General features: G+C 51.9%; 7 protein-coding genes and 1 non-coding gene across 8 annotated transcripts; 3 read left to right on the top strand and 5 right to left on the bottom strand.

Moving 5' to 3' along the window:
• Window positions 1-241: 241 nt before the first annotated feature.
• On the bottom strand, window positions 242-2,541 carry CAP10 (capsule-associated protein CAP1; the record flags this gene model as incomplete). Its single annotated transcript, XM_036770095.1, has 7 exons — window positions 242-318; window positions 371-621; window positions 698-1,060; window positions 1,112-1,652; window positions 1,703-1,805; window positions 1,859-1,999; window positions 2,053-2,541. The coding sequence occupies 7 exons, from the start codon at window positions 2,539-2,541 to the stop codon at window positions 242-244; spliced, it is 1,965 nt and encodes a 654-aa protein (XP_036635940.1).
• Window positions 2,542-3,176: 635 nt separating this feature from the next.
• Window positions 3,177-5,020, top strand: PC9H_000439 (uncharacterized protein; the record flags this gene model as incomplete). The annotated part of the gene is made up of 5 exons (XM_036770094.1): window positions 3,177-3,254; window positions 3,317-3,456; window positions 3,533-3,704; window positions 3,757-3,900; window positions 3,959-5,020. 5 exons carry the CDS (start codon window positions 3,177-3,179, stop codon window positions 5,018-5,020), a joined length of 1,596 nt encoding a protein of 531 aa, XP_036635939.1.
• Window positions 5,021-7,761: 2,741 nt separating this feature from the next.
• PC9H_000438 (uncharacterized protein) lies at window positions 7,762-8,800 on the bottom strand (the record flags this gene model as incomplete). The annotated part of the gene is made up of 7 exons (XM_036770093.1): window positions 7,762-7,933; window positions 7,984-8,004; window positions 8,075-8,259; window positions 8,312-8,371; window positions 8,429-8,479; window positions 8,529-8,692; window positions 8,758-8,800. The coding sequence occupies 7 exons, from the start codon at window positions 8,798-8,800 to the stop codon at window positions 7,762-7,764; spliced, it is 696 nt and encodes a 231-aa protein (XP_036635938.1).
• An 861-nt stretch (window positions 8,801-9,661) lies between these two features.
• On the bottom strand, window positions 9,662-9,755 carry PC9H_000437. The gene has a single exon. It is a non-coding gene; the product is annotated as a tRNA-Ala (tRNA).
• Window positions 9,756-11,087: 1,332 nt separating this feature from the next.
• Window positions 11,088-12,506, top strand: PC9H_000436 (uncharacterized protein; the record flags this gene model as incomplete). The annotated part of the gene is made up of 4 exons (XM_036770092.1): window positions 11,088-11,234; window positions 11,292-11,372; window positions 11,421-12,080; window positions 12,141-12,506. 4 exons carry the CDS (start codon window positions 11,088-11,090, stop codon window positions 12,504-12,506), a joined length of 1,254 nt encoding a protein of 417 aa, XP_036635937.1.
• Window positions 12,507-12,927: 421 nt separating this feature from the next.
• On the bottom strand, window positions 12,928-16,417 carry PC9H_000435 (uncharacterized protein; the record flags this gene model as incomplete). The annotated part of the gene is made up of 7 exons (XM_036770091.1): window positions 12,928-13,614; window positions 13,664-13,723; window positions 13,771-14,847; window positions 14,902-15,195; window positions 15,244-15,905; window positions 15,958-16,159; window positions 16,211-16,417. 7 exons carry the CDS (start codon window positions 16,415-16,417, stop codon window positions 12,928-12,930), a joined length of 3,189 nt encoding a protein of 1,062 aa, XP_036635936.1.
• Window positions 16,418-16,792: 375 nt separating this feature from the next.
• Window positions 16,793-18,379, bottom strand: PC9H_000434 (uncharacterized protein; the record flags this gene model as incomplete). The annotated part of the gene is made up of 7 exons (XM_036770090.1): window positions 16,793-17,165; window positions 17,217-17,402; window positions 17,451-17,523; window positions 17,580-17,884; window positions 17,939-18,118; window positions 18,174-18,282; window positions 18,337-18,379. The coding sequence occupies 7 exons, from the start codon at window positions 18,377-18,379 to the stop codon at window positions 16,793-16,795; spliced, it is 1,269 nt and encodes a 422-aa protein (XP_036635935.1).
• A 379-nt stretch (window positions 18,380-18,758) lies between these two features.
• On the top strand, window positions 18,759-21,095 carry PC9H_000433 (uncharacterized protein; the record flags this gene model as incomplete). The annotated part of the gene is made up of 9 exons (XM_036770089.1): window positions 18,759-19,151; window positions 19,205-19,289; window positions 19,344-19,413; window positions 19,462-19,672; window positions 19,723-20,091; window positions 20,151-20,364; window positions 20,423-20,671; window positions 20,719-20,788; window positions 20,843-21,095. 9 exons carry the CDS (start codon window positions 18,759-18,761, stop codon window positions 21,093-21,095), a joined length of 1,914 nt encoding a protein of 637 aa, XP_036635934.1.
• Window positions 21,096-21,416: the final 321 nt, after the last annotated feature.

The following is a 21,416-nucleotide window of genomic DNA, read 5'->3' as shown; positions in this document are numbered from 1 at the left end:
ATGAAAGGGCAGCCTTGCATGATGGATCCCATGCGGAGGTGTGCACCTACGCAGCAGCTAAGATAAACAAAGACATGCCGTTGCAACGTGTTTGATCCTGACCAACTTTCCCCGCAAGACTCTGCTGATTGAAATACGTTCCCTAATTATGTCATGAAATGCTATTTGTTCAATGTTGATGCTAATAATGATACATGCCTGCGATGAGTCTAGAGGAAATAAAAACGACAACGAGCAACGATTACAGATTAAAGTCCATAGAGTCACGATCGTCTGCGAACAATCGAGCCCACTCCAGGCATAGGCGATACACATAAACTACAGCATACGGTGAGTTCGAATGACAAGCGGGTCAAGCAAGGCAACCCACCTTCCATATCAATCGTCCTCCCAATCGTCTTCTTCCACTGCTTGCCGGCTCTCGCAATCCTGCGCAGCCTCCTATTGCCCTCCACCGAAAGTCTCGGTTCTGGTTCTAGCGGTAGAGGGAACTCGGAATCAGAATCCCCCTGCGTCTGCGTCCCGTTCACGGCTTGTATCGTAGAGTTCGTGGGACCAGAAAAGTACGCGTAGATGTTGTAGATCTCCCGATAGCTGTTCGACAACGGGATAAAGTGCACCCTATCTCACATCACAGAGATCAGCAAAAAGAATAGACGCGTGTGTGTATGTGGATACGTGGTATGCGTGGACTCACCAAGGTTCAATCCAATCTGAGTAGTATTCCTCGTATATCGTCGCCTTGAGCGCCGCGCTGTCGCTCGCAAGGAACGCCATAAACCGGCCACTATACCCCATACCATCCATATCAATCAGGTACTTATACGCCCAATGCCTGCCCAGTGGCACCGAGTCCGCCATCCGATGGTGTTGCTGCATAGCTGGGAGCCCGCCTGGGTAGTTCTCCGCATCGGTGATCTTGACGAAGGCGACGTCCATAATCTCCTCGTTCAGTTTCGCGAGGGGGACGGCGGCGGATACGAAGTTCTTCGAGCCTGGGGGATCCTCAAAGGTGATTGTACGATTCGCGTCGGATGTGTCGGACGTCATACGCAGGAACCTATAAAGAGAGTGGGTAAACGAAGACACTTTTCAATGCAAGTGAACGGACCGATGTCTCTGGTATTGATGCGAGAATCCGGGAGGGTGACTCCCCCCACCAGTACTTGCGCCTCGCCAAAAGATCTTGTCGACCTTCGCCTCCCAAGGTTTCTCCATATCGTCAACTTCTTTCAACACCATGTTGACGGGATCCCATCCGTACGTGTAGCGTTTCGTGCTACCATAGTAGTAGTGACTCGGTATCCTAATATCGAGATACCCCGCGGTCTTCGCTGGGCTGAAGACGGGGTAAAGCACAGGAATGGTGCGCCAATCTGAGAAGAAATGCCCCTGAGTATAATGCGCGTGCGGCTTCTCGCAAAAATCGAATTTCGACGCGGTGGCGGGGACGAAACTGAAATCGTTGCCCGGAGATGTGTGGTTCGCTGCAAGGTAATTCGGTACCTTCTTGGTGAAGGTATTGCGCACGGAGGCGAATAAGCGTCGGGCTGGGGAGGATGGAGGACAAGTGCGCCGCCATGCTTCCCAGACGTTGCCGTTGCCTCTCCAGTCGGCGGGGAATGGCCCTCCCAGCATATCTTCAACGCCACCTATCCTAACATTGTTGTGAGAGTTGCAACGAATTCGAAGAGATAATTACCAGAAGAGTCTTGTTTGGTGAGATTCGGATATTTCTGGTGCTCCCATGGTACGAGAACGCGGCCTTCTGCCTTTGCGTTTACGGGAAAGTTCATGTCCGGCAGCTTTGCGTCACAATGTTCACTGGATTGTTTGACGGGGGAGCAGAATCACACACCTTGTCTTGGAAGCGTTCTATCATCCTGCGGAACCCATGTGCTCTGGCCATGGCCTCGGAATCCCTGAAGTCGTCATTCTTGATTATTGAGGTTTTTCCTTTCTCGAGCCGCACTAAATCAATGGACGGAAGTTGGCCTACCTACTCCAAGGTCACAATAGCCCATCTTTAGACAAGAAAGCGAGGAAACTCACTTGTTCAGTCCGCCGTCGCAGTTCAGCCCCTGATAATGACCAGAATGGTGCCAAGTCGGACACCAGACCGTCGTACTCATCCACAAATGTCGCGTTGTTGGCCTTGGCGAAGTGCCACCATTCGTCGAAACCTTTGGGCGGGTTTCGCTCGTACCTCCTCTTGTACTCCTTGACAGCCGCCTGGAGGGTTTTACTCTGCCTGTCGACCTTCTCTCTGAATCTGGCCTCTGCCTGGTCCATCAACTTGGGAATGGGGTGTTCCCTCACGACTTTCTTGGTCGACTCCGCTAGACGCAGGAATTTTGCAGCCTGCGAGCCCCAGTAGGACTCCTCGACGATCTGGTCCGGATACGCGTCGAGGTGGTTGTGTGACCAGTGTCCGGAAAAGAGGCCGGCCTGCATGAAGGCAATAAAGACGCATATGAGAAATATGGTGCCGCGTCGCTGGGAGACGAAACCGAGGACGAATTGCTTTTGGGTGAGGGGCATGGTGGGCCCACGCGGAAGTGGTGGTAGCACTCGTTCAAGCTCAACGTCAACTTTCGAGGCTCTTAGACGCGGCTCCTGTTCGATGCCTGTTTGCTGGTATTTGTTCTCCGAATGCAGTAGACAGGGGCATCGACCTTCCAAATCGGGTTCACTTAGGATAGGGAGACTCTCAGCGATATCAGCGAGTGGATCGCGAGTTCCTAGTAGCTTTGGCGGTGTGGTCGCTTTGAGTCCAGCGATTTCGCAGTGGCAAGTCTTTCTGAACGGTGACTTCGTTCACTGTCATGCATCCCTCCCGTTGTCTTTCGTTCCTCTATGGCCACCATCCGTCACTTCCGCCATGGGTTATCGAATCATCTCAGCTTGGCCCGCTCACCACGCACTTCCCCATCTCCTTCAAATTGTATTTCAACATTGAACGGCTCGTCGAAGCTACCGGAGGGGCTGACATCCCGATGATCAATTGATGAAGTACGACATACAGACAGTGTTGCTCCGGTGGCCTTGCCTCATGGCGCAACCAAGGAATCAACTCAATGACCATGCTGAGCGCCGTGCCTCTGCTTAAAGAGGGTTGCTCCCGTTGCCAGTGACTCAATCCCTCCAGAGAAGTACCCCCCTCGTTGCACGTCCCAATGGATCCACTGTCAATAACCGCAGCAGTCGTCTCATTCGTAGACATTGCGAAGCGCATCAAAGACTCTGTGGATAAGGTAATCCTGCAATACGAGTGCGGGCTTGTTTCCCTTGGACGATACTGACGGTCGTGCACAAGGTCGGACAAACTCGCCGGAACCTCCAGCAGCTTGTTGAGAATATCGTAGATGAGCTCACGGCGCTGCAAAAGCTATGTCAGGGCGGGGGGCTCAACCGCTTCGATCCGGATTCAACACGTTCCTTGGAGAAGCTCCACTCGTCAGTATGCTAGTGTATTCCATCGAACTCTGAGGCCGTGCTCATATTGTTTTTGTTTTTGTTGTTCGTGGTCTAGCGATTTGATCAATGTCCTGGAGCGCTGCCAAAAACTGACAGAACAGCGCAGAACTAAAACGCGCCTTTCCTCTGCGAGGTACTATGTTATCGCCTGGCTCAAGGACGCAGAGATCGAAGGTCATATACTTCGCCTCCGGGATCGCGTCTCCTCGGTCCACCGGCGCTTCACCGTAAGGCGGTCACTCCTAGTCATATCGAACGTATAGCTCACCCTCGCCTCAGATGATTGCCTCTCTGCGAGCTGAGCGGGCGGATCACGAACTCCTCGTCGCGACGTCCGACATACGTGGAGCGATGCACAGGATGGAGACCCTGCTCTCCCCGTTCTTCATCGCCTCACACGAATCGGGCACATACCCCGCCTCAGTAAGCGCCCCGTTTGCTGCACATCCGCTAAACACCGTTCGTAACCAGCCGTGACCAGTCTCTCGACCGCACCGCTCAGCTTGACGGCTTCGACTACCAGTTCCTGCACCGCCAGGTGCGGAGGGCGGCGGACCTGCTCGGCCGTATATCTGCGACGCAAGCGTTCACGGTGGAGGAAACGCGCGGCCCCATTTGTGTGGTGTACCGCACAGAGCGGAGGTGGCCGTCACGCCCGAGCCTCATGCGCATGGCCACAATCGAGACGCTGCAACTGCTCGAACTCGACCCGTCGGACCTCGCGCTTTGGGAGGGCGCCGTCCATCTATTGTACCTCGGCAAATACCTGTTCGACCTAAGGCTGGAGGACGACGCGGCGGCGATCTGCGTTGGGGTCGTCAATTTATACCAGGCCCTCATGCGGAGGAATCCGAGGACGTACCTGCCGTGTGTTGCCTGGGGCCTTGAGCTGCTGTCCTGCATCCACTTCGGGACCACGGAAGGACTGGATGCGGCCAAGCGCGCGGTCGATATATGCAGGGAAACGGCGGCTGTGCTGCAGGAGGACTACCGTGTGGATCTCGCGCATAGCCTGCGCCTATACTCGAACCACCTCGCTGCGAACGGCTGCTTCGACGAGGCCCTCGTATACGCGGTGGAGGCCCTCGCGATGCAGCGCCAGGCCCCGCTTCCGCAGCACGACCCGGACTGCCCGTCGGTCTGCTGGGAGGCTTCTGGAGAGGAGCACGTCGCCCTTTCGTCCGCGCGCACGATCTGCAGACCGTACGACTCGGCCATCGACGAGATGCTCTGCCTGGGAATCTACGCGCAGATCCTCCGATCCGTGGGCCGGTGGTCGGAGGCCTTGATCATCGCCACGGAAGCCGTGCGCTGCGCAGATGCGTTTGCGGAGCAGCGGTCTTTCGGGTTCACTAGGAATTTGGAGAGCTGGGTCGTGGGGGTGCACGAAGAGCACCGGATCGTCATGGCGAGGATTTGTGCGCCGCGTCCTCCGCTCTCGGCCTCGATCGACGACGTCGACGAGCTAGATGAACTCGATAGCGACGATTCTTCCCGGCAGGGTGGCTCCGACGCGCAGTCTGCCGCGCTCGTGCGTACGTAGGGTGTTTTACTGGGAGCGCGATTGTTCACCAACTTGGTTTGTACGTTCACCAGGATAACGCATAACACGCTGCTGACGCCCTTATTCCAGTACTATACTCATATCCGCACAGTATTTTAGAGATCGCCATATCGTACGCACTTGGAATACCACGCACATCCGGAGGTTTGGTGGTTGTTAATCGGGTGGGAGACGTGTACTGTGTCGGCGCTTTGAACACGTTAAAAAGCACGCACTGTTTCGACTACTGGATTACCCAGCGACTGTGAAGCAAATTTGACTAGATTTGGATCCGTTTACATCTACCTCTTCACCTTCTCCTGGGTTAGAGTTTGGGTTTGCTACGAAGGCGTTGAAGGCAAAACGAGCTTGGGTAAAATTCACAATTGAAGCGTAAGAAGGATAAGAAGGATGGTGAGGCCAATATGCCCCAGAGTCCGCCTAGTCTATGTTCGCGGAGTCGAATTAGTCTACTACAACTTACCTCTCACTTCGAGTAGGTCGCAAAGGCGAGGCACGCGTCATTCATATCGCCCCCCCCAGCGAAGGCTTTTCCGACGATCCACTCCGTATGTATGGGGGTTCCATCCCTCAACGTCCCCAGGCTCAAAGCATCACTCCCTCTCTTTCCCTTTTCATTTCTTCACCTCTCCACCCAGGCCTCACCCTTCGCGCCCCAGTTCACCCTCATCCCACCCGTCCTCGCCTCTTTCAGGGCGTATCATGTATGTACCATCCATCAACGAGCTCTTTCCTCGCTTTCATCCCTCTCATCTTACTCATCGCTTTCATCCTTCCTCCTTTTCCCCCTCCCGTCCGCTTATCCCGTTTGTTCCCTCCACCCCTTTGTTCGTTCCGTTTGCGTTCGCTCGTTCCATCGGTATCCATATCCGTACCCCACGTTATGTTGACGACACTGAGAAGTAGGGGGGTTGGGATATGGGGATGGTATGATGTCCGTGGTGTTCGTGGTGTTCGTGGATGGATGGTGTCGCGCACGTCGTGTTTAGTGCTGTTCGGCTTACTCGGGCCGACCTCCCAAGGTCTCACTTACTATTACTAAGCCATCTGCTGGTTCTCAGTCTCCACCCTGTCCTGCAGTTTCAACGCTACCCGCTTCTGATTCAGCACTGCGCCCTGCACTTTCTAGCCGACACCATCTCTACTTCAACTACATGGACCTCGGTCCGGTTACGAGGGTTACATGCAGTGTCCTTGCCTGTGCTTGCGCTTGCTACTGCTCAATCCCTCCAAAGTACTACACCCCTCCGAAGTACTACACCCCCTCGCTGAAAGGCCCAATGGATCCATAGTCGATAACCGCAGCAGTCATCTCGTTTGTCGACATCGCGAGGCGCAACATGGATTCCGTGGAGAAGGCGAGAACAGTGGGCACCAAAATGGCGTGGAGGAACGCAATGTCACATTAAGCGAGTATGGATGAAGCATATCTTATTTATACATACTCGCCTTAAATTAGGCGTACGTACGTGCGCGACAGGCTCAGGGTATAATCAAATCCGAAATCTGGGGTAGAAACATTAATTCGCAGCTCGACGTGCAAACGATAGTTGAGGGTGGTCTACGGTACGTCGAGGTAGTGTCTATCCGCTAATACCGCTTCACCAACCCAGCAAACGCAGTACTCACCAAATCAGCGTGTACTCTTCACTCAGTCACCAGGATAGATCTGTCGTAGGAACTTGAGTCAGCATTCGAACAACAGACAAGCATGCACAAAATCTCAGTAAAAGCGATAGGTGTCATCCAACATGGCAAATGTAAAAATCCGACATTCCGACTGACGTGCAAATTTCGAAGTCTCATCACGGAGAGAAGCTGCATTGAGATCAATACTCACAGAATTACAGAGGCTCTACCTTGCGAGGGTTCTGAATTTTGAGATCTTCATCCGAAATCGATCTCTCCATTTGCTCCTGACGACTGAAATGTCGTCGAAGACGTGAAATTTGATCGCAACTGATGTGAACCACTACTCACAAAAGGAGCGATGTTCTACCGACGTCCTCTGTAGGGACTTGGTTGCAGAAGGAAATTGGGGGACATTGAGGGAGAGATCTGTGGCCAGACGACCGTCGAGAAGCAGAGAGGCTCTGCACAAGGTCAATGGAAGTTTTAGAGTAAACATGGACAAATAGTTTTGGGTTAAGCGCCGAACAGACGTCTAGAGGTAACGTTCAAGAATGAAGGACTGGATGGTCGTCGCGGAGGAACCTAGAATTCGATCTCGTCGACGCTGAGCTCGCTCCCTTGGCCTCAGACTTTCTCGCCCACTCGCCTGGTGCACCCGCCTTTCCTTGCACCCTCATATGTAACTTGATCAACTGTCCACCTTCCCCTTCTCCAAACTCTCGCCTATGATATTGAATCTCGAGCCAGTACCCCCAACTCCGTGTAACGGATACTGCACACCGTAGCCTCGGATTCTTATTCCCCACTCCCCGCTCCGTTTTCACTAGCCCATAAGCCCTTGTACGTGGTGCGTTCCCTATAGAGACTGTCTACCGCGCGCTCGCGTCCCCATCTCATGACGCCTCCGCTGCTACCATATCAGCACGCTGATCGCTCTAGCCATTTGACTAGCGCTCTCAACACATCCGAAAGTCCTCGCAACTGTTGGCCCGTATCGCATCTGCTGGCAGCAGTATATGTTTTACAAATGAATTGAATCCTCAAGTAGGTAGAATGCGCTCTTCAAGGATGCCACTGCGCTTCGGATCTCACTGGCTACCAACGACGGGCTCGACATGTCCGAACATACCATTTCCAGGGCGTGCGGTGCCTGGGGTTGGTTGGGTAGATCGAAGTGCTGATATCGTACTGAGAACAAGGGAGCCGTCGTCTGCGATCGTAGCCCGCGCATTGAGCGACGCGAGCAGCCAAGACGAGTACCTATCAAATTCGTCAGACCCTATTCACAGCCGACACACGCCACAACTCACACTACGCCGGTTGGATAAAAGCTGTATCACGCGTCGCACATCGTACTTCATATAAATGCCGGGTGACTAGCGCGCTACTGTGATGGCTTACAAGATATATCGCCACCTGAGGCCCGTTGGTTCGTCCCCTGTCGGATTTACCACTCGTAGCATGAACACGATCTGCACTGCGATCACGGCTGTCGTAAGGAGACCCGTCTCGAGCGTGAATCTCAGGATATTCGAAAGAGTCTGCCGCGTCTTCCGGAAGATGGCCTCCTTCAGCGCCTTGAACATCTGAAACCAACGGTGAGTGGGCAGGATCAACGATGGACAGCATTATGCTTACAAGGATAACCATGGACAGAGTGATGGACAGGTCGCAGGAAACACTGAACCCCATCCATAACTATTCAAGAACAGGTTGATCGATGGCGACTGGAGGCATACTGGAGTGTACACGCACGGGGGTCGCTACAGTTCCAAGAGAACGTTTAGCGGTATCGGCTACATTGGGCTGGAAGTTGACGAGTATCAGCGACACAAACGCGGAGATGGCCAACTACGATCGATGATGCACAGTTGTCGTATTCATATTCGCTGTTCAGTTGAAGATATTGATATTGGATGATAGCGGATTCACGCACGACGCAGGTGAGGACGAGGAGCCAGCGCTTCCGACATAGCTGGAAGATTCTCCACGCGAAGAAGAGTTGCGAGATCAATCCGACTGCCGGGAGAGGAGCGACATTGAGGAGCCGGCCCACCTGCAATGGCACTGAAGGTAGAACTTACCAATGGCGACCATCGCATGGGCGGCTATGGTGCTTGGAATCATGGTGGTCAATATCCACTGGGATTCGCCGAATAGTACCTTGTTCCACAGATCAACGGAAACCGCAACATATAGGAAGTCACAACTCAGTATCCCGAAGTAACGCCTACCACTTGCCTGCAAGCTTTAGGAGCGCCCTGTCGCCAGGGAAGGACTTGTGGTAGTCATCTAAGACGTTGTTGGTGAACGGGTGGTTTTCGAAGGCAAGTTCGGAGGAACGAACGTATTTGCACGATCAGTATACCGAACAGGAGGACCTCGAAGAAGGTTCCGAAGAGCTGGCCGAGCGGTCATGGGCCCCAGTTGATGTAAGGGAAGAATATGGGCGTACGAGTGGCTCCAGGCTACAGGTCGACGATGGCGCCGCAAGAGTGCGAACTTTGAGCGAATGTGATATCGATGTAAACGAAACCGGCCTCACGCTTGCACACGTTCCTCCTCCATGTATTTCAACGTCCACTGATTTGTGCTGCTGTTGTCCATTCGTGGCGATGGTTGGGTGACCTAGAGGAGAGAGGGGACAAGGGGGGGCGTGGTAGTGAGTGTTGCGCATCGAGCAAACAACTGGGCCTAGTATATGAACCAAACCATAAGATCTAGGGCGGTGTGACAGGATCAATTAGACCACGAGTCACCTGGAGAACATCTCAAGTATCAATCAAGGTTGATGTAGTATCAGATATACAACGTTGAAGTTCCGACGGCACGCTTGCAGGCCATCGTCCCAACGAATTCTACTCGGGGCCGTGGGCGGGTCGAAGATACGGGTCTGATAACTACAATCCCTCATTACAGTAACGCACCTCCTGACAACGAAAAAGACACTTGCAGCGCGGTCGAAAGTCATAGTGCAATAAAACAAAATGGACACTGTGGGATTTGAACCCACGACCTCTCGCATGACACAGTGACCAAATGACGGTGCGAAGCGAACGCGCTACCCCTGTGCTAAGTGCCCGTTGATCAAAACAACAGCAAAGAAACACAAGAGGCCATGGAAGGTACGAGGAGGAAAGCCCCATCCTCCTAACCCCCCTGACGAATCACATGATTGCTACCAGATGTGGACGCTCTGCACTCAATTAGGCGTTTAGTCTCACGCCTCCAGATTGTCCTTCCTTGTAACTCGTTCTCCAGTTCATGCTCAGTGGACAGGAAAATATCGCGACATTCTAGAGGAAAATGCCATATCCATCCGAAGCTCTCAGTGGATTCCCCAAACTCTTCGTTCGCGCCGTCGTTTGCATTCTCTATGTCGTATTAATCTCGGATTTCATTTTTGCCGGGTCGAGATGTGCAGCATCATCCTCTTCGCTGCCACTAATACTCATCTGGACGACGCTCTGTCTTGTCTGGAGATTCTGGCTGTGCTTATGAGTCTTCGTATTGTCCCGGTGATCCCCATTCAGAAATGCGACACTGTTCGACAGTTCAAACAAGGAATGTGTTCTTTCCACATCCATGGATGGGGCAAGCGTTTCGACTTGTAGGATAGACACTTCCCCGGACCCTGCATGCCTGCTTGTGTCTATTCCGTACGCCGGCGTGCGCTTTGGCCCTTCTTCTGCTTGTATTTCTTTGATGCGAGGACAAACTCTGGCTGGGGTAGGAGCGCCTCAGTTGACAGCCTTATGTTCTGGCTGGCACCAACTGCATTCTGGACCGACTCCTTCATTTCTGAACTTCGTGCTCCACAAAGGATCTTACGTGTGCTTCATTCGATCTTTTGGGGATTTCGGCGCTCTGATGATACCGACTTTCGATCCCCGTGGTCAAAAGCGGCAAGCCTTTATATGTATCAGTCTTCCGTGCATGCTGAAATAACGTCGCCGAACGGCCCACCCTCGTCTCCCGCTCTAATGGAAGGTGCTGTGATAAGCACGCCCAATTTTTCATCATGTAGAGTTATTGTTTACTCGTCGCTTACAGGCGGAACTCCCGGTGGTACCTTGACACCACACAGTTGAGTACACCCTCGCCCGCGTATGTCTCGCGGATGCCACTACATCTTCAATGGCATCTACTTGGTATCTTTACTACAAGTGCGCATCTGTTCATTGGTGTCGTCCGATTTACCACAGTTTTAGTTATAAATTCACCGACACTCGCTAGATGTCCTTCTACAGGCATGGTCAAAAATGGCGTGGTTTGCATTCTAGGCATCCAAGGATAGGCTCAGGATTCAAAATACCCTCTGGTGCACCGTCCGTCACCTTTAAAGCAGAGTCATCTTTCTTCAACTCCCCCAGCCAACAGTTCTTCGCTCTCAGCAATACTACGGCACGTAGCAATGACTTTCACCGGATCTGTTCTACTCGCCTTTGTCTTTGCCGCTGTTGTTCATGCAGCTGGCGATAAAGCTCAGGCTAAAGCTCTCGGCAACTCCAAAGACGCTGCTCAGGCTTGCTTCGGCGACGCCACGCCGTTCTTCTTGCCTGTAGGCGAATGATTTACTAGAGAACAATGCACGATACTCATGACGATGACATGACAGGGCGACCCAGACAAAGTATTAAACTGCTGTATCGCTCCCCGGTCCGTTACTTGGTTTGACCAAACCGCTCAAATCGGAGAGGTACGACTCATTGGTCCGCTACATTACTGTTGCTAAATTCATCCTTAGTGCTGCTCCCCTGGTCAAACCTGGACCGGCAACCAAACCACCCTCGAGGGTGGCTGCTGCGACGGTGGTCAAAATTGGTCGCAGGATAAAGCCTCTGGTCTTGGAGGATGCTGTGCCCCTAGCTTGGTATTTGTCGGTGACAGAGCCACGAAGACCGGGGGGTGCTGCACCGCCGGAATGAGCTGGTTGAACGGTAAATGTGCGCAGTCCCCGCCCCGCGCTACGTGCCAGGACCTTGCCGACCCCGTTTGCGGTGACACCGACGATCTCGGTATCCAGTATGGGCACTGCTACATCCTCAAATTCCCCGATGGCACCCAATTGGGTTCCAACCACGATGGCCCGGCCTACGCAAAGGATGGGTTCTTCAAGGACATTCCTTTCAAAGTTTGCCGCAGCACAACAGACTGCGCGTTGGGAGAAGCAGTGCCTACGGACGGACAATTCCTTCTTCAGGACCAGATGGGCAGACCTGAGAATGCTAAGGGGACTATCGGATGGGTTGACAATGGTGCTGGCGGCACACACATCAAGTTCAACACCAACGCGGCTCAGGCCGGCGTCTTCGAGGGTATCCCGGCATGCTCTGGTGGAAAGTGCTTCATCAGGTTGAGACGAATTGGTGCTACGTGCCCGATGCCCGACCACGGCCTTACTTTCGTAAGTTAGTATTCACCTGTAGGCATCTGATAGTGCTGAGCTTCCCCGTTGCATCCATAGTGGCCTAACCCAAAGGTCAGCATGATGATTAGCTTCACGGAGACTGCGTGCTCGGGTCCAGACGCGCCATTTGTCCCTGTTACTTCTGCCAACCCCGCTGGCCTTCTCAACGCCTTCCGCGCCCCACGTCCTTCCCACCCCGGGAGCAACGCAAGCCCGGCAGCTCCAGTCTCGCAACAAGCCCCTTCTTCCCTCGTGGCATCCGCCACCTCCGCGCGCGCGAGTGCGACTGAGGCAGCTGTGTCGGCCGCACGTGAAGGAGTTTCTGCGACCGTGGCAGCCGCATCAGCAGCCGAGTCTGCACCCGCTACTTCCGCTAGCCCGGCTTCTGCGAGAGCTATTCTCCCCAGGCTCAATTGGGCGTAGAGGAAGCTGTTTGGAGCTACGGAACTGGTCAAAAGTGCATCCGGGTGTTCTTAACGTTTGTAGATACCTTCCGTACAGGTGTCTATACGAATACACATTCTACGCTGATCCCCCGATATCTATGAAAGCCTGAACTCTGATGGCTTTGGTCAGGTTTCACCTTGTTTCACGTCCCTCGTGTGTAATCTTGCGTCCGAAAAAACATCGGAGGCCAAGCACTACACTAGTTTATCCTATCCTTGCGTTCACTGAACATGAACTACGCAACACATCAGCCAAGGTGCTAAAGGCCTCGCCAGCACAGAATATAGAAACGCCAGCCTGTGCCTCATGAATCGTCGTGAACGAATTCATTGATGTAGATATACAATTCCACAACATTACTCATACACTACGCGGAAAACAATATGAAATAACTTGATCAAGTCTTCGTCCTCGCTCTCGTGATTCTCGTACGTTTCGGCGCTTCTTCAACTACTTCCTCCTTGACAACTTTCTTCGTTCTTGAGACCTTGGGCTTGACAGGTTTGTCTGGCACGTCTTCCTCATCGTCACCCGTGCCAGGCGTGTTTTCCTTGCCTGTCCCAGCGGATGCATTAGGGGTAGCCTTCTGTGACGATGTCCCGGCCTTCGAGGTTAACTTGCTGGCTGCCACTGGTCGGCCTACGCGACGTTTCGGAAGTGGTTCCACAACTTTGGCCAAATCACTATCCTCGGTGTCTTCTTCCTTGATAACATCCTTCGCTCGTGTTCGAGGCGGAGCCCTCCGTTTTGGTACAATAGCGCTCTGCGCTTCGTTGGCCGTCGATGGCGGGTCAGTGTCAGTGTTAGACTTCGTTGCGGACCTTCCCTTGCGTGTAGCTTTGGGCAGCGAACTTGGAGGATGTTCTTCTACTAAAGACTCGTGAGGCTCATCGGCTTTCGACGTGGGTTTCCGTGCCCGACGCTTAGGCGCACTATCAGTCACTTCGGAGGATAAAGGCTCTTCCACTGCCGTAGTGGTAGCTTTACGACGAGGCTGCACAGCTGGTTGAACTACTTCGTTGCTTGCTGCCCTGGTGGCCGGTACCTTAGATTGTGAACGTGGCTTGAGTCCCGAGCTCGAGCCCTAGAGGGAATAAGTCACGAACACTAGTTCGATAACGTCTGTGGCTTACCTCGCTTTTATCTCCAGAATGCTGTCGCGTCCTTACAGGTTTAGATGGAGCTGCTGGAACCTAAAATGTGGTCATTATTTAATCCAGCCTAGGAGAAGGGAATCTACCTGGCGAGGCTCATCAACTTTTCGAGGCCTAGGTAGTCGTTTGCTATGTCGAAGACGGTCGGCATCGTCTTCCTCCGCCTCACTCTGGTCATCGCCCTTGCCTCCGTCATGCGAGCCTGGTGTTGCTTCATCATCAGCAAGCGATGGTGTATCCTTAGATGTTGCGTTTCGCGTCGATCGCTTGGATATTCTGGTCGGTTTGACTAGCTTGGACTTGGGTGCTGCTTTGGGTTTCTCCTCGACTTCCGGGGAATCATCTTCGATCACAGGCTCCTCGTCTGGTAGCTTTGCTTGCGAGGGTTCCTCTGGGTTGCTAGCTTCGTCGGTAGCCACCGACTCCACGATTGTGGGTGGTTCCTCATATACTGGTGTTCGTATCAGCTCCCCAATACCTTCATACGTAGGCGTCGCAACCCTTGGCGCTTCTGTTGTTCTGAACATATCCCTTACGCCAACAAAGGATGGCGTTGGCGGGACAGGCTTTGGTGCGGCAAACATATGGCGTAGTCCATCCATCTTAGGCGTCTTCGGGGCTAGACGTAGCGGATTCACTGGAGTACCACTGGTGATAGGTCCTGGCTCCGTAGTCGTGTTCTCCTTGTCATCGTCAACCATTTCTTCATCACTCGGATCCTCGGTCGGTCGCATAGCTTCGTCCTCTTCCTCATTCCCGAATATTTCCTCGCGAACGGCGGGGGCAAGCAATGAGAAACGACGGTCTCCGCCGGTAGGTAGTGCCCGCCTTCCTGGAGTCATACCCATTGTCGGAGTCTTCCTGTCAGGTGTCCCAGGTGCGAGGCCAACAGGTGCCATGCTCCTTCGTCTCTTCATCTCTGCAACAGTTTCCTTCATTTTATCCAGCAATGAGCGGGTATCAAGGTCCTCCTCTTCCTCCTCCTCCTCCTCCTTAGGCTCAGGGATGGTCTTCATCGGGGAGTATAGTTTGGTCGGAGAGGGATTAGAGGTGGGTTTGGTTGGGGATGCCGGGAAACCAGGGAAATGACGGATGCCAGGTGTTTGACCGCCGAAGAAGGGGTCGGGCGTGCGTAGGGCAGAACGCCGTCGCTCTTGTATTGCCTATATCACTCCCGTGAACAAGCGCCATGATAGACAAGAGAATTTGATTCTTACCTTGCGTTCTTGTTCAGATAATCTGTCTCGACCGCGACCTCGACTGCCCAGAGGAGTGCTCAGCCCCACATCGAGTGTGCGATCTTCTTCTTTGATTTCCTGGACGGGAGGTGGAACTTCAATATCCTTTACTCGCCATTTCTGTTCGACTAGCACACGTCGAGCTTCGCCTCCCATGGACAATCGTCCAGCATCGCCAGTCCTGCGGGGCACTTGAGGGGTCATAAAGTTGCCATATGCACGAGGTGGTTCATTATCAGTCTTCGCTTCGTCTGTTTGAGGTTCGTCGTGGTCCTAATCTAGCATAAGTAAGATGACAGAAAACGGTCGGATTCAGCTCACCTCCGCAAAGTCCCCCGTTTCTGGCTCCCTACCGAAAGGCCAGAGGGTCCTCTGGACCGCATCAAGTCCCTTCCTCCATGTAGGGGTCATGCCTTGTGGCTCCATGTCCTCTTCTACTTCATCCTCGTCCTCCTCTTCACTTGAACTCTCTTCACTACCGCTGTGCGTTTGGGTGGCGAACTCCTCGACCTCTTGTATCTCTTCTTCCTCCTCTCTTTCGATCTCTGCCTTCATGATGGCCCGTTGGGCAGAGCGGATGAGGACCGCTTTATGTAAAGAGGGACGTGCCCTTCGTTGGGGAGTTTGCGGCGGGGGGTTTCTTGTCTGAGACGGTGGAGCTAACATAGTCACGTCCCTTGTTTGCGGCTGCTCAACATCATTGATCTCGACCTCAACATCTTCCAGGATGATAAGGTCCTTCTCGTCTTCGACGACCCGTGGATGATTGCCATCTACCAGAACAATTTCTTCCTCCTCCTCTTCATGGTCGCTAGGTGTTTGCAAGGGGCTCGGCTTCTTGGGAGAGCTGAACGGTCGTAGAGGGCTCTGAAGGATGCGAAGGTTCTCTCTAGGATCAGGGCTCGGTCTCGGAGTGAAAACTTGGGCGCTCTGGATCATGGACAGACGAAGGGCGCGCCTGCGGTGGGGGGTTTGGGTAGTTCCTATCACAATGATCAACTACCTGCCATTACAGGATGGACCGACTTTACGTACTAGCTGGCGTAGCGAGTAGTGCAGCTCGTAGTTCCTTCGGAGGGTATGTGAACTTGAACCGTTTGCTCTGTATTTCTATCTCGGTATTGTTCGTGAGGGGAATTGTTCGTGGGGAATGCTGCGAGGAAGTGCCCGCTGCCGTTGGCAAGACCTTGCATCCGTCCACAAACAGACCGCTGGCCCCCAGAACTACCAAAAATGCCTGCAGGCCATCAGTTACCGGTTCCTTCATTCGAGCAGTGCAGCCGCTTACCTTGCGGTCTTCGAAGTAGATCTTACCATGGATAGGGCTAACTTGCGGGTAGTAGAGTCTTATGCTGCACGACTGATCGCGTCCGAATGTCGTCTCCTCGTCGTCCAGAGGAAACGCAGTAACGGGGGTGGCAGGGTCTTGCTTCTTCATGAGATATACAGTGCCATAGCGGCCGACATCGCTGAATCCACTGCTGTCCAATGTCATGCTCGAGCTCTGCTGGATCCAAGAAACCGGTGTGTATGCGATGAGGTTCAACGCAGAGTTCAACTTTGAGTTGCCACATCTGGACGGCGCGCTAGATCACGTTATCGCGACAAACTTTCCCACACCCAATTGCCGCCATACCGACACCAAGAAATATATTCTTAGGAACGAAGTTTTCTTCTTAAGAACACTCAAGGACTAGAACGCCTCCTAAAAGCCAATCATAAGATGCAACCCCTGCGCGGATTGTATGGTAAGCGGGAGCTACACGGTTCGAATTCAAGTTCCGCTACGAACTCGTAAACCATGAACCAACAACGCACACTGTAGAAGCATAGAGTGATAACGGTAAACATAGTATATTGCTGAGTACTGTCAGCTCATTGCGTCTGACATCTTAACAAATATATCCCAAGCATTTTCGAGTGTAATAGTAGGCATTCTCAGTGAAGTATGGACCTCATGTGCGCGCTGGCTGAACTCCTCAGTAACCCACTGTAAATAAGCCTCTCGCGGCCCAACTTGCTCCGTCAGAAACTCTCGGAGATGGCCAATCACCTCAGCAGGTATTGGAATTCGGCAATCGAGTCCGGCGAGATATTGTGGATGTTCGAGTGCATCAATGGGAACGTGATCAGAGGGCATGTCCTTATCTGGTTGCTGACGGATATGATGATGGTTCCACGCGGTACAGAAGTCGTCCAAAGCGACTTGGACAAGTGGTGGGAATATCCAATTGAATAGATCCCTAGGCGCGTCTATGAGTGTTTCCTTTCACTGCAACACAATCACCGCTTACTTGTGAAGCCCAACGCTCGGGCTGAACAGCTGCTCTGTTTTGCCTCGAAGGAGAATCTCCTTCAAGGATAGACCTGTCCCTTGTCGCAGCCAATGCCAAAACCCCTCGATTGCGACGTTGTGAACACTTTTCAGGGCAACAAATGGTGGGTATGTATCTTCGTCAACATCAGGTGCAAACACTTCCCTGCGAGGAAACGTCAGAGCATGTCTCAGATTTCAGTCGGTCACTGACCTCAGCGCATACTGAATTGCACACTGCCAACCGGTCTCCGAGCCTTTATCAACCGTAATCTGTAAAGGTATGCCTGTTCGTTCTGTTATCAGTGATTCTAGTAAACTACACATGGTTCACAGGACCCACCACCAATGCGCTCAATGAAGTCAAGGTATAGATGCCCTATTGCTCCGGCGCTACGGCAATCCGGAACTGCTACCACCCATAACGCTGCGGACGACCACTTATCCTTCCACCCATAGATCGAGATGCCAACTTCGCCCATCTTCAATGCTTGTTGCGCAATCTTCTCATGTCCATCAGCGGAAACTTCGTGGTATGGACCAATGGCGGTAAGGGTGCCCCGGGGGATCTTGGGACGCACTTTCCCTGGAAACCGAACATCAAAGCCTTCAGGGTAATATTCGTGCATGATTTTACGAACAGTATCACTGATTTAAATTGTTTAGAGCCATCGACATAACCCGTTGCGGTTTTATGCTTACCGAGGCGTCATAATCCCCATGAGCCGAAGCTTCCCTGTGACAAAAGCAGGCCCGTTACGCTGTGCAACATCCTTGTCGACCTCATCCACCACTGCTTGCCGTACGATATCAACGGAAGGCGCACAGCGTCGAAGCGAAGGTATGTTGAACTTCCGCTCTAATTGATTTAACTTTGATAGTCTAATTATACCAATCAGGACGACAGTGACCATGAGTGTTGCGGACTGGGACATACCCGATAGAGAGATGATGGTCATCGACAAGCCTCTTCAGTTTATCGTTTTGACTCAGACCACGCGTAACGTACTTCCGGAGACTTGCCTCCAAGACATCGTCAGGAGGATCTAGGTGAGTACGGTTCATATCCTCTTTACGGTCTGTCAAAGGCTATCACTTACATTCTTTCTTCCCTTGACTGTTCTTTCCTGTCGGGTTAGGCATGCAAGGTAGCTAGCAGTTGCAACCTTTACACTGCTATAATGTGAAATGCGTGAAAGGGTACAGTGAGTATTTGTTTGTTTTTTCAACTAGGGTTTCCGCAACTTTCCTTTATTTCCAACCACCATCTATATTCACACCTTCACACTCATTTCTTCTTTACGCTCACGCTCCCTTCCATTTCAGCCAATGCCAGAGACAATCAGTGATGCCGATGAGGTGTGCGGAGACTGCGGAGTGTCCTTTCCGCTGCGCACGCAGGGCGGCCCATGCCAAAAATGTCAAAAGCTTGGTATTCATGCCATTGGAACACCGGAGTACACAGAATTACTGGTATATTCTCCATTAGCTATCGTTCTACCTAATCCAATAATCCCTTTAGATGTGGCCCCAGTGCCAAATGTGCGGAGTGACACGGCGAAATATGCCACCAACTGGAGCTATCCAGATTTGCGGCGCCATAGCTTGCCACCGTCAGTCCCACACCCTCGATGTAGCTCTCAACGATGAGGGTCATGCAGGTCAATCCCTCTACGCTGGAATACAAGGCGGCACTCATAGGCTCATTTTAGGACCTCTTACCCCGTCAGCAGCACGGAGCACCAATATCTCAGATGCCAATCAAGCTCGGATTGCCGCAACACGGACTCGCTTGAAGCATGTAACCCAGACCACCGGGTTGGGCCCGACAACTCACCTTTCCACAGCTACTCTACAGCAACATCAACATGGTGGTGGTGCTCCTGGCGAGCCTAAGACATTGTTTTGTTTTCAGGTACATTTTATAGTTTACTCATGGCGATTCACTTACAGTGTGGATATTGGTAGGTTCGGGTCAGCAATAACCCAAAGAAGATCAACGATGATCTGGGTAGCTCAGCAATCAAGTTTGCCAATTCGGTTCTAATGATTGGTGATGCATGTCAACTGAGTGCGCTAATCTGTGACTGAATTTGATGTTTGTTAGACGCAAAAGCTCAAATTGTGAAGAATATCAACACAGAATGGACACGTGTCCACTCTTCCCCTCTTCTAAGGTATGGTTGATCCCCTTGATGCTACGCACTTCTTAACAACCACCCTAGCGAAGAGGTTTCCTACCGCTTTGCCGGTAACCGGCTTCTCCATTCTGATACCCTAACGCTAAATGTTGGCGACTTCTACGGCTACTATAGTTCTCCAGCCAATGCAAGTATTTACATCGACAATGTGCCTAAGTTCTGGCAGCAACAAGTTGGCAAGTCGAAGCAAAAGCATCCTGTCCTATGCTTTGATATGTATGTTGACTATGATGCGGTGGGTAATAGTAGCTTCTATCATTCCTGTTGTTCTAATTTCTACTTTAGTACTCACGCAGAATAAACGGGGATGAAAATGATGGATCTGTGTTGTTCACTGCCCCACAATCGCGCAAGCGACTGCGTGCTGACTCACGGGTTGGTGGATTGGAGCAATCCCGACAAGTTCAAAAACGAGGTGAACATTTTGTACTTCATTACTTCGAGATTGATACCATGATCGCAGACTTTTCCTCAAGCTTTAACCTTAGCAGAGCCAGCCAGCGCGTGGAGCGAAGCATGGTGACGCTCAAGAAAACAACTTGTGTGATGGATCCTGAATTAGGGACACCAATCTTCACCGTTGCTGATCTGGAGCTAAGCGGATATGTTTCTAATGTGATCTTTGCCACTGGGACAATGAAAGTTGCGTACGAGGTAAGCACGAAGGTCTGTCATGCCTGCTTTATGACTACTAATGGAATATCTGGTACCAGCTTGTTGCTCTAGATGGATCTCCCTACATCCTCAAGCGCTTCTTTCGCCTTTGTGAAGATGATTCTGACGATGTTGACCAGTCCATGGTCTCGGCTGCCAAGAATGAGATTCAGGTCAAGGCTGAAATCACTCGTCTCGCATGGGGAAACTGGTTCCTCCAAGTGTTCTACAAATATTGCAAGACATCCTACCCCGGTGTGAGTGTCAATACAGGTAAATATAAATTGAATCACCTTCCGAGTCCTGCATCTCTGCTGATATTTTTTAATAGATATTATATTCACCAATGCCTTCCTCGCAAAGGAGATTACATCCCCAACCCCTGCATCTGGTGTCGAAAGCAACACGGAGCGGATAACTTGGATTGCAGAGCCAAAACGGGCATCAACAGTCACCAAGTTCAGTGGTACCCTCGCCCATCGCCCCCAGCGCCGCAACATGAGCAGCCAAACCATATATGCATTCGCTCATTTTGTTTGGGGTCATAGCAATCGATTACTTGTCTTTGCTGATATCCAAGGTGAGTCTTCATTGGTTTATCGGATCATTGTTGACCGAGATGGCTAGGCACACCCACTCGCATCAAGGGAAAGGATGGCTTGGTGCTATTTGACGTAATGACCCACACTCTCGATGGGTATGTAACACATCATCGAATGCGGGAGCAAGTCTTGACTTGTAATTCTTTCAGTGATTCAGGTGTTGGTGATTGTGCAATCACCGGGATTGAGTCCTTTCTTGATGATCACAGATGCCTCGACCTTTGCAAGCAACTCGGGCTGACCGAGATTCCTTTGGTATTGAAGCCCACTGCATTGAATAGCTCTCGCCGTGCCAAGGACCCGGAAACCCATCGAACTGACTCTGATGGTTCAAACTTCAACGAAGCTAGCAAGAACTTCGCGGAAGAAGCATCTGAAGAGGATCAGCTTAGCAAGGAGTAGCCTTCTCGCAAGAAGCCACATCGCCGCCCCGTATACCTATTAAACTTCCCTTCGTAATTTCAAGACTCAGTGGACTTGCTTTACTACTTATTGGCAGAGACTGTGCACGTCATAAGATACCAATACATGTCCATCTGAAGTTCCTACTTCTTGTTTATACTTTATGCCTTTTATACATACATAGTCTACCGCAGCTGTCTACCGAACTCTCTTAAATACTAATACTACTGATACTACTTATACCACTAGCCTTGACAACTAGCATGACCTGCGTAGCCATGGCGCCTTAGATATGAACCACAGAACATCTCCAGACATATA

The sequence above is a fragment of the Pleurotus ostreatus genome (assembly GCF_014466165.1).
Source record: "Pleurotus ostreatus strain PC9 chromosome Unknown scaffold_1, whole genome shotgun sequence".
NCBI classification, from domain to species: domain Eukaryota; kingdom Fungi; phylum Basidiomycota; class Agaricomycetes; order Agaricales; family Pleurotaceae; genus Pleurotus; species Pleurotus ostreatus.
This window is presented reverse-complemented; position numbering and strand designations above follow the sequence as displayed.